The 12,468-nt window shown below is 39.9% G+C and overlaps 1 protein-coding gene across 2 annotated transcripts in view; it reads left to right on the plus strand.

The window, feature by feature from the left end:
- Positions 1-12,468, plus strand: part of LOC131130187 (homer protein homolog 3-like) — a 63,443-nt gene that overhangs the window by 33,906 nt on the left and 17,069 nt on the right. For both annotated transcript variants that reach the window (XM_058074444.1, XM_058074445.1), the window contains one exon: positions 5,264-5,400. In XM_058074444.1, the coding sequence (XP_057930427.1) occupies positions 5,264-5,400 (137 nt within the window). The remainder of the gene's footprint in view (positions 1-5,263; positions 5,401-12,468) is intronic.

Genomic DNA, 12,468 nt, shown 5'->3' on the forward strand with positions numbered 1-12,468 from the left:
GCAAAGAAAAAAACGGTCTTTGTTACTTACTGGCGGCGACGAGGATTACGTCTTCCAATGAGGTTTTGTCTTTATTGGTGGGTTTTATTTAGTTTGTATGCAACTTGCGGTATGCTGTTTTTGATATACTGTATGATATGTATCAAGATGTTTTTTTTTTGGGGTTTTTTTTTTAATGGTTTACAGCAGGGGTCTCAAACACGCGGCCCGCGGGCCAAATATGAAAATTTAATGTTAGTGCGGCCCCGCGCAAGTTTGATATGGATGCTGTATGGTATCATGTACCCAGAAAAAATTATTACCTTTGATTAATGTTCATGTTAAAGGTTAAATAACTGTTAATAGTTATCCTCCCTATCCGTGTGGAAGTGGTAAGTTTTTGGCGATTTAAGTTTAAATTAAATAACTTGAAGGCTACCGTTTAGGTCGCTAGCTCTCTAGTTTGCGAGTTAGCATGTGTCTCAAGACCCTGCAGTTGCGCAATATGTTATAAATAAAAAGAGTATGAATGTGACTGTAGTCGTGGTTTGTCATTAAGGGTATCCTCATCATTTTCAGCAGGGGTCTCAAACACGCGGCCCGCGGGCCAAATGTGGCCCGCAGGACACTAGTTTGAGGCCCCCCGCCTTGATATGAAAGTTAATGTTAGTGCGGCCCGCGCAAGTTTGATATGGATGCTGTATGGTATCATGTACCCAGAAAAAATTATTATGTTTGATTAATGTTCATGTTAAAGGTTAAATAACTGTTAATAGTTATCCTCCCTATCCGTGTGGAAGTGGTAAGTTTTTGGCTATTTAAGTTTAAAGGAAATAACTTGAAGGCTACCGTTTAGGTCGCTAGCTCTCTAGTTTGCGAGTTAGCATGCGTCTCGAGACCCTGCGGTTGCGCAATATGTTGTAAATAAAAAGAGTATAAATGTGACTATAGTCGTGTTTTGTCATGTCTACAGGGCTCTAATAATGCTTTGTTCATTTTAATCTGAAAAAAATAATTTGTGTAGTGATCCCTCGTTTATCACAGTTAATTAGTTTCCAGACCTGACCAGGATAAGTGAATTTCCGCAAATAAGATTCCGTATTTAGACATTTTTTCATAGAAAACCTGTTTACAAGCTTCTAAATGGGGCGGCACGGTGTTCGAGTGGTTAAGCGCAGACCTCACAGCTAGGAGACCCGAGTTTGATTCCTCCCCCTGCATGCGTGGGTTTTCTCCGGGTACTCCGGTTTCCTCCCACATTCCAAAAACATGCTAGGTTAATTAGCGACTCCAAATTGTCCATAGGTATGAATGTGAGTGTGAATGGTTGTTTGTCTATATGTGCCCTGTGATTGGCTGGCCACCAGTCCAGGGTGTACCCCGCCTCTCGCCCGAAGACAGCTGGGATAGGCTCCAGCACCCCCGTGACCCTCGCGAGAATAAGCGGTAGAAAATGAATGAATGAATGAGTTCTCCTCCTATTTTGTGTGGAAGTGGTAACTTTTTGGCTTCTTATTTTGTCTTTCCCCACCCTCTGCCATCTCTGTGTGGAGTTTGCATGTTCTCCCCGTGCATGCATGGGTTTTCTCCGGGTACTCCGGTTTCCTCCCACATTCCAAAAACATGCTAGGTTAATTAGCGACTCCATATTGTCCATAGGTATGAATGTTAGTGTGAATGGTTGTTTGTCTATATGTGCCCTGTGATTGGCCGGCCACCAGTCCAGGGTGTACCCCGCCTCTCGCCCAAAGACAGCTGATAGGCTGGATAGGCTCCAGCACCCCCCCACGACCCTCGTGATTAAAAAGCGGTAGAAAATGAATGAATGAATGAACCTTCTAAATACAGTTTCTAACATTATTAGAGCCCTCTGGAACAGTGAACTAACACCCCTATAGTCACCTTTAAAACCTGTGAAACAGCAATTGCGCGAAAAGTGTAGTGAAGGAACATTGTAATTCATATTTGCAAAAAAAGCCTTTTACTCCGGAAGATCGGGTCTGGTGCTTGTGTGCCTCATTGAACATTATAGTAACATTGCTGACACCTAGTGACCAGTGAATGCGTCTTCTGAATGTCTTATATTTGTATTTTTAGTTCATTTTAATGCTTGGAAATGTTTAATTTAGGCAAAAAAAAAAAGATTCCCCCATTAGTTATTGAATATGAGCTTAAAAAGTAATCATGTCATTTATTAATGCAAAAGCATAACTCTTTTGAAGCCTTGTCTTCAAAAGCCGGTGCACTTGATCCAGGTTTCTAAAAAAAAATCCTGAACATAAAATCCCATGAAACACATTCAGATGTTTGGATCTCATCAGAATGATTTCTTTTGTAGGATGAGTCTAGTCTGAGCTAGGAGACCAGGGTTCAATTCCACCCTCGTGAGGAAAAAGCGGTATAAAATGAATGAATGAATACAGTTTCTAACATTATTAGAGCTCTCTGGACTTGATCTAACACCCCTATAGCCACCTTTAAAACCTGTGAGGAAAAAGCGGTACAAAATGAATGAATGAATGAACCTTCTAAATACAGTTTCTAACATTATTAGAGCCTTCTGGACTTGAACTAACACCCCTATAGCCACCTTTAAAACCTGTGAAACAGTGAAAAAAAGTGTACTGCTATGTAGTGAAGGAACATTGTAATTCATATTTGCAAAAAAAAAGCATGTAACTCTGGACGATCGGGTCTGGTGCTTGTGCGTCTCATCGAACATTATAGTAACATTGCTGACACACCAGTGAATGCGTCTTCTGAATGTCTAATATTTGTATTTTAGTTCATTTTAATGCTTGGAAATGTTTAATTTAGGGAAAAAAAAATTCCCCCATTAGTTATTGAATATGAGCTTAAAAAGTAATCATGTCATTTATTAATGCAAAAGCATAACTCTTTTGAAGCCTTGTCTTCAAAAGCCGGTGCACTTGATCCAGGTTTCTAAAAAAATCCTGAACATAAAATCCCATGAAACACATTCAGATGTTTGGATCTCATCAGAATTATTTTTTTTTCTAGTCTGATACAAAAATCTGTCTGATACTTTACTGATTATTAAAAAAAAAAACTCGAGAACAGGAAGTACACAAAGTACCCCCTAAAAGTTCCTCCCGAGTCTTTCAACTGAACTTAAGTATTTGTAACGCGGTTTATGACTTAAACATGATCCACAGCGTGAATTATTCAGGGATGAATATGGAAGTCGATCCCTTGGATTTTGGGATCTGACCACAGTTGTCTTTAGTTTCATTTCGACTCTTTTTGTTCACGTCCACATGAGTGGGTTGTGTGTTTAATTCCACGCGTCTATAAGGACAGACAGTGCTACAAAAACACACAATCCTTCTCCCGGGAATCGTGTAAGGCTCACTCAAATTAATATTCCGAGATGGGTTTCCGATTGGTGCAGGAATGTAACACTTTAGTTGAATTTGACATCTGTCCGTCATGTCTGGGTTTGATTTCTTCACATAAGGAAATAGAAATTAAGGTGACAGAGAGTGTAAAACTCATCTGCATCATCGGGGGAGGGGGGGGAATGTGTGAAAATGGTACAGTGGGAACAAATCACAGCTTGTTTTTCCGCAACAGGGATGAAAAAATATCAAGTCGGATTACGGAGCAGCGAGAGACAGTTGGTGTGCTGTCACAATCCAAATGTTCTGTCAAGTATTTCACTTTTACATTCAGGCGATTGTTTGATGTCTGTTTCACTTTCTGATTCAAAAGGTTCTGATTTTTTTCTAAAGAAAAAAATCTCTTTTTCTAAAAAATTATTACGTTTGATTAATGTTCATGTTAAAGGTTAAATAACTGTTAATAGTTATCCTCCCTATCCGTGTGGAAGTGGTAAGTTTTTGGCTATTTAAGTTGAAAGGAAATAACTTGAAGGCTACCGTTTAGGTCGCTAGCTCTCTAGTTTGCTAGAGTTGCTGAAAGTGAAATTTTCTAAATTTTTTTCTAAAGAAAAAAAATCTCCATATTTATGTTTCTGGTGGGTGTGTCTTCTGTGAAAGACGGTCCTGCACAATAATAGGTTAACGGTGGACAAATGGGAGTGATTAGCATGCAGGCCTCACAGCTAGGAAACCCCGAGTTCAATTCCACCCTCGGCTATCTTTGTGTAGAGTTTGCATGTTCTCCACGTGCATGCGTGGGGTTTTCTCCGAGTACTACTTTAAGCCGATTACTGCCAATGCATGCAAGTAAACAAGTTTTTTTTTTGTTGTTTTTTGAGACACATGCTAACTCGCAAACTAGAGAGCTAGCGACCTAAACGGTAGCCTTCAAGTTATTTCCTTGAAACTTAAATAGCCAAAAACGTACCACTTCCACACGGATAGGGAGGATAACTATTAACAGTTATTTAACCTTTAACATGAACATTAATCAAACGTAATAATTTTTTTCTGGATACATGATACCATACAGCATCCATATCAAACTTGCGCGGGCCGCACTGACATTAAACTTTCATATCAATGCGGGGGGCCTCAAACTAGTGTCCTGCGGGCCACATTTGGCCCACGGCCCGCGTGTTTGAGTCCCCTGACCTAAACGGTAGCCTTCAAGTTATTTCCTTTCAACTTAAATAGCCAAAAACGTACCACTTCCACACGGATAGGGAGGATAACTATTAACAGTTATTTAACCTTTAACATGAACATTAATCATTAATCATGAAACTTTCATATCAAGGCGGGGGCCTCAAACTGGTGTCCTGCGGGCCACATTTGGCCACGTGTTTGAGACCCCTGCTGTAAACCATTTAAAAAAAACAGCTTGATACATATCATACAGTATATCAAAAACAGCATACCGCAAGTTTTTGCATTTTTTTTTGCAGTTTTGCATACGCACCGATAAAGACAAAACCTCATTGGAAGACGTAATCCTCGTCGCTATCAGTAGTAACAAAGCAAAGACCGTTTTCTTTGCACAAACCACAAGCTGCGTTCTGAAGCTCTCAAGTCAAATTTGATCAGGCTGTGGATTAATTATTGAGCGATTATTGCCGCCCATATTGGAACATTTTTCATTTAATTTGAAGCAAACCTGCTGTTGAAGTAGAACGATCATACAGCGGTTAAATGTCCTTGTAAGTGTGTGCTTGGTTGCTAATGGTATACTTCAGGTCACAAAGAAAGGTGCAATGGACTGTGACATTTAAAAGGAGTATTTTTCATCCTACTTGTCGTCCTTTTTGCACAGTGTTTCATGTTCACGTAGTGGAACAAAAACATGGCTAACTACAGTGTACTTGTGTGGGTTCTTGGTCCAGGAACTGTCGGAGGAGCGTCATTCACCGCCACTGCTGACAGTCAACGGCCCAGGAGAGGAAAAGCTGTTTCGCAGTAAAAGTGCAGAAGTGGAGCTTACAGTGGAAAAGGAACGGGTCAAAAAGATGCTGTCTGAAGGGTAATGGCACCCACGTCATTCTTTTCACTTCACTGAATGTTGGTTTCATATCCAGATTGTCACGCTTAAGTGTTTCAGATTATCATATACATTTTAATATTAGTCATTGACAACACAACTGAACATAAAATGCACCCTAAATCTACTCCCAGCCTTAGCATCAACAACTACAATCAAACGATAACTTGCAATGAGTCTCGAATTTTGACCCACTTATCTTTGCAGAATTGTTGCAATTCAGCCACATTGGAGGGTTTTTGAGAGTGTTTTTTTTACCATGTAACCATTCGCCGTTTGACAACCCTGCACCACCTGATGCTCCATTCATTCATTTTCTACTGCTTTTCCTCACGAGAGTCGCGGCGGGTGCTGGAGCCTATCCCAGCTGTCTTCGGGGTACACCATGGACTGGTGACCAGCCAATCACAGGGCACATATAGACAAACAACCATTCACACTCACATTCATACCTATGGACAATTTGGAGTCGCTAATTAACCTAGCATGTTTTTGGAATGTGGGAGGAAACCGGAGTACCCGGAGAAAAGCCACGCATGCACGGGGAGAACATGCAAACTCCACACAGAGATGGCCGAGGGTGGAATTGAACCCTGGTCTTCAAGCTGTGCAGCCCTGGTTCAGTATATTTTTCATCAAAATAGTAGTCATGCCAAAATGTTGTGTTGCTGCTGGATGTTCACAGTATCCGAGTGATACTGTCGTGGGGGTGCTGGAGCCTATCCCAGCTGTCTTCGGGTGAGAGAGGCGGGGTACACCCTGGACTGGTGACCAGCCAATCACAGGGCACATATAGACAAACAACCATTCACACTCACATTCATACCTATGGACAATTTGGAGTCGCCAATTAACCTAGCATGTTTTTAGAATATCAAAATACATGTAGGCTGTTATATTCCAGTTATGCACATTTTCATAAATGTATTTTTCAGGTCAATTTAAGACTTAATTACACAATCTTAAAATACCCAAATGTCCACTTTCCAATTCACAGATGCACCCGTTTCTGAATATCATCGTCTTTGTGAACATAACAGTAGACTTGTGGTTGCAGTCTAATAAGAAGTCATACACAAAGAGGCTCCAACCGGGGGTGGTATATATATGAGCGTTATAATTTACCACTGACTGAGAGCAGGATGTGAAAAGGAGCCGAGGAGTAGATTAAGTAGTATATCCACGGCTAATATGGCTCTCTAGCAAATGTCATGCACTCTTGAGACTAATTGTCGTGGCTTTACACATAAAAATGATAATAAGCCTCGTTTCATAAACAGTCTGAGTATATTGTATAGGGCAGTGATTTTCAACCACTAGTGTACCTTGAGAAACCGTCAGGTGTGCCGTGAGGAATTATCCAATATCACTTTTTATAATTAACATTGATTAATCATTATTTTCAAATATTATGTCAATAGCCATTATGTCAATAGTATACATGGACCCAAATAGTCCAATTCACTTTGGTTTATTTGCTCAAACGGAAAGAATTGAACAGGGATGGAATATTCCTTTAACCAATCCGATTGAGGTATCTTGTGCGTTCTTCTTCGTGGTGTTTTTCTTCTTCTGTTGTTTATTGGCGGTTTGCAAGCAGCTTTCGTGTGCATTAGCGCCATCTGTGGAACAGAATCTAAACCCTTCTATACTTTAGTCACAAGTCCAGTTTTATTAAAAAAGAAAATATATATCTATATAAAACATGTCCCGAGTTTAATTATAAAATATTAGCAAGATTGAATTTGATCTTTTCCTGTTTAAATTTATCCCGGGTGCGTTCTTTCAGAGCATGCTCAGATATGACATAACACGCAGATCCAGACGTTCTTCACTTTTAAAAATGGAGGCCAGCAATCGGCATTGGACTGCTAAGCAAAGTTTGTTTTTGATTCAAACTAAATTTCAAGACTGGACAGACGAAAAACTGGCAATACGGAGTTATTCCAACAAGTGGAAGAAAAACTCGAGGAAGCCGGTATCACGTGATGTTGATGTTTACGTTTTACTGGGCATGCCCTATTGACTATTCTGGTTGATTTTCACGGTGCATGTAGACAAGAGATTGGAATATTCCTTTCTATGGATACCATTGTCCAATGCCGATTGCTGGCCTCCATTTTTAAAAGTGAAGAATGTCTGGATCTGCGTGTTACGTCATATCTGAGCATGCTGTGAAAGAACGCACCCGGGATAAATTTAAACAGGAAAAGATCACATTCAATCTTGCTAATACAGTAAACCTCGGATATATCGGATTCAATTGTTCCCACTGGTTTTGTCCGATATAAGCGAAATCCGTTATATACGTATACCGGAAAATGTCCGTTTTACGCATATATCGGATTTATATCCGGTATATGCGTAAATGGGATTTTATCCGTTATAAAAAGGCACTTCCTTGACTATGTTTCCAATGTACCTGGACGCGCAGGCAACGCTGCAAACGCTGCAAATGACGTCGTATAGCGGCCTGTCACGATTCGGCAAATCGGAGCGCCACGATGCGGCCATCCGATATATGCGAGGGAAATTTAATGGAAATGCATTGGAACGGGACTGGAGATTTTGTCCGAAATAGGCGAAATCCGTTATAAAAAATCCGATATATGCAATGAATTTTTATTGGAAATGCATTACAGAAAAATCGGTTCTTTTTTATCTGTCCGTTGTGAGCGAATTTCCGATATATCCGAGTCCGATATACCCGAGGTTTACTGTATTTTATAATTAAACTCAGGACATGTTTTAGATGCAACACTGCACTTGTGAATGGCGTATAGAAGGGTTTAGATTCTGTTCCTCAGATGGCGCTAATGCACACATAAGCTGCTTGCAAACCGCCAATAAACAACAGAAGAAGAAAAACACCACGAAGAAGAACGCACCCTGACAAATTTCCGTTTTAGCGGATACAAGATACCTGAATCGGATTGGTTAAAGGAATATTCCATCCCTGTTCAATTCTTTCCGTTTGAGCAAATAAACCAAATGCAATTGGAATATTTGGGTCCATATATTCATGGCTATTGACATAATATTTGCAAATGATGATTTAATAAATGTTAATTATAAAAAGTGATATTGGATAATTCCTCACGGTACACCTGACGGTTTCTCAAGGTACCACTAGTGTGCCGCGGCACAGTGGTTGAAAATCACTGGTATAGGCCACATTTGTACAATCACTCAATGGTTGCATTTACTTCTCGGAGAAAGCATGTAAAACGCAGCTCCCGGGCCTTTCCTTGCTCACACGTCGTCATACACAGTGAAAGACACACATCCGAGTGATGTAACAAGGAGGAGAACACATTTTTAAATGGAGCAGCGGTGAGTAAGTGTTCCACTCACACAAAACAACTTTGCCTGGAGGAGATTTTTGTCCTTGCATTTAGTGAGATCATCCATTGCGTCGCATGGCGATTGAACCTGTGGTGTTCATCATGTTGCACCCGTTGTTGGTCCTTTTCCTGGTCACTCCTGGCGGTCTGTAATGATATGGAAGAGTTGTCATGTGCAGATCTTGTCCAGATGATTTCATTTCATGACTTCTATACGCCGGCGCAAGATCTTCTCTGTTGCTATGGTGAGTAGCTGTATGGTTGCTAGGCTCCTGGATTGGTTGCCAAGTGGAAAGACGCCACTTAATGCATTTCAAAGCTCTCAGGCATATTTGGTATCCTCGGTAAATCCTGACCTTTACCGGAACATATTTGTTTAATTTTAATAATATCTTCCTTGATCCAAACATTTGCAAAACACTTCAGTGTCTTTTCTGCAAGTAAATATTGCTATGACACGGTTAGTAGGGATACAGCTACTTTAGTGACTGATTTATTTTTCATAATAATATCATAATAAAAACAGGCAGCACGGCGGTCTAGTGGTTAGCGCGCAGACCTCACAGCCCGGAGACCGGGGTTCAATTCCACCCTCGGCCATCTCTGTGTGGAGTTTGCATGTTCTCCCCGTGCATGCGTGGGTTTTCTCCGGGTACTCCGGTTTCCTCCCACATTCCAAAAAACATGCTAGGTTAATTAGCGACTCCAAATTGTCCATAGGTATGAATGTGAGTGTGAATGGTTGTTTGTCTATATGTGCACTGTGATTGGCAGGCCACCAGTCCAGGGTGTACCCCGCCTTTCGCCTGAAGTCAGCTGGGATAGGCTCCAGCATACCCCCCACAATCCTAGTGAGGATAAGCGGCATAGAAACTTACAAGAAGAAAGTTTTTTTTTTTTTTTTTTAATTGTATTTAAAACTGTTAAATTAAATTTTAACTATTAATTAAAATCTTATTGAAAAGTTGAAATAGTTAACAGAACTGGAAAATCGGCTGTAATTTTGCAAGAATAAAGTCAAAATATTGAGAAAAAAAATGGCAATTTGACGAGAATAAACTTGTAATATTATGAAAAGAATAATGTCATTTTAGAAGCAATAACTGGAAATATTAAAGAATATTTTTCAAAGTTGTAAAATTATGAAATAGATTTGTAATTTTTCGAAAATTAGGTTGGGGAAAAAGTTCTAATATTATGTGAATAAAAGCATAATATTACTAAAAGAAAATTTGAAAGAAAGTTGAAATATTTGGAAAATTTAACATTTTTTTTTAAAATGTAGGAAGACCTCAATAAAAGCTATGTATTAAGCGAGGGTTTTCTCCGGGTACTCCGGTTTCCTCCCACATTCCAAAAACATGCTAGGTTAATTAGCGACTCCAAATTGTCCATAGGTATGAATGTGAGTGTGAATGGTTGTTTGTCTATATGTGCCCTGTGATTGGCTGGCCACCAGTCCAGGGTGTACCCCGCCTCTCGCCCAAAGACAGCTGGGATAGGCTTTCCTCGTGAGGAAAAAGCAGTAGAAAATGAATGAATGAATAAAAGCAATCTTCACTCGCTAAATGTACTGCAAAAAAGGCCAGTAAGGATAATTCATAATGCCGCCTACAGAGAACATACTAACTCCTTATTTCTAAAATCACAAATACTTCAACTTGCTGATATAGTTCATCTTCAAACAGCTAAAATAAAGGATGGCAAGGAACGTTCGGTTTCAGAGAGGTTTTTTGGAAACCTGCTCCCTGTGATGTCACAGTGAGCCAGACTTCCTTATATGGGCGTTCCTGGGTAGAAATTCTGTAAGCTTTGAGCTATGCAAGCTGAGTGGGACCAATCAAATTGGAGTGTTTCTGCTTTATAGGAGTCCTCAACTAGTTAACAACAGAAAACTAGTTAATGTGAGCTAGCTAACAATGTACGTCTTTGCTGAAGGTAAAAGTAATATTCTATATTAATTTATAATTGTTTTATACATGTAAAACTATAATCGCATAACTATAAAAACGTGTTTTGTGTTAACATTTTTAAGAGTAAACTGCAAACGTCATCAAAGACCGGTCACATAGCTGACATCCGGTTCTGGTTGCCATTTTGCTCGCAAGCTAAAGATGCAAACAGGACATTTTGTGCTAACACAGTTGGACTCACGCAGTGTATTTATAACACGGCAAGATCCACACAGTATTGTAATGTACGCAAACCAAGACAAAGTTTTCACACTAATGGGGACCTATTACGCTTTTTCCACTTTTTTGACCTATAAATGTAGTTAGAATGTTGTATTCTTGTGTTAAATTCTGCCAAAGTTTCAGATAATGAGTTTTCACCTTTGAAAGTCAGCCCAAAGAAGTTTGGGATGGCAATGAACGTTCGGTTTCAGAGAGGTTTTTTTGAAACCTGCTCCCTGTGATGTCACAGTGAGCTGGACTTTTTTATATGGGCGTTCCCGGGTAGAAATTCTATCAGCTGTTGGACCAATCAAAGCGGAGTGGACGTGCCCAGAGGCAGGTCGTGGGTGGAATAAATTTAAACAGACCATTTTGGAAAATCCACAGCTGGGATAGGTGCAGAATCTGGAAGATCTAGACTGCTTTCTGTGCGGGTTATCATGTGTATCTGCTTTATAGGAGTCCACAACTTAATACAAAGGGCCGGAAATGAGCAAAATAGGAAACCGAAAAACATGTTAACCGGGACAGACGCTAACCAAAGTTCCACTGTACTCGCATGTGATCATTTATAGTGCAAGTATGTACAGTAAACCTCGGACATATTGGACTCGGATATATCGGAAATTCGCTCACAACGGACAGATAAAAAAGAACCAATTTTTCTGTAATGCATTTCCAATAAAAATTCATTGCATATATCGGATTTTTTATAACGGATTTCGCCTATTTCGGACGAAATCTCCAGTCCCGTTCCAATGCATTTCCATTAAATTTCCCTTGCATATATCGGATGGCCGCATCGTGGCGATCCGATTCGTCGAATCGTGATAGGCCGCTATACGACGTCATTTGCAGCGTTTGCAGCGTTGCCTGCGCGTCCAGGTACATTGGAAACATAGTCAAGGAAGTGCCTTTTTATAACGGATAAAATCCGATTTACGCATATACCGGATATAAATCCGATATATGCGTAAAACGGACATTTTCCGGTATACGCATATAACGGATTTCGCTTATATCGGACAAAACCAGTGGGAACAATTGAATCCGATATATCCGAGGTTTACTGTACAACCATTGCACACTCCATTAATGTTACCATGTTATTCCCAAACAAAAACACGAGGTGTCCAGTATTATATACCACAAACGTAGGTGATATACGGCCACCATGGCAACGATAGAGTAATTAGCCTCCATAGATCCGTGGAGATGTTATTGTTAGATGGAATTACAGGATGTTTCTGTTTGAAATGCGGCATTTTGTGCAGGGTTGCATATTAAGGTGTTTCTCAGTGAGGTAAAGTGAGTCATTCTTATGTCAGCTAGAAGATGGACGGCATTGTGAAAAGCTTTTACTCAAATTGAGGCTTTTTGCTCTTTTGTTGCTGCTTTGCCGTGCAAAGTGTGCGCAATAGTTATTCATTTTAACTTTAAAATTCCTTAGAAATGTCTTAATTGGTTTTTCATTACAAAAGACTATCAATCTAAATGTTTTTTTTTTTTCAGAGAGTCAAAGTTAAATAGAG

This window comes from Doryrhamphus excisus, chromosome 5, assembly GCF_030265055.1.
Source record: "Doryrhamphus excisus isolate RoL2022-K1 chromosome 5, RoL_Dexc_1.0, whole genome shotgun sequence".
In the NCBI taxonomy this organism is placed as follows: domain Eukaryota; kingdom Metazoa; phylum Chordata; class Actinopteri; order Syngnathiformes; family Syngnathidae; genus Doryrhamphus; species Doryrhamphus excisus.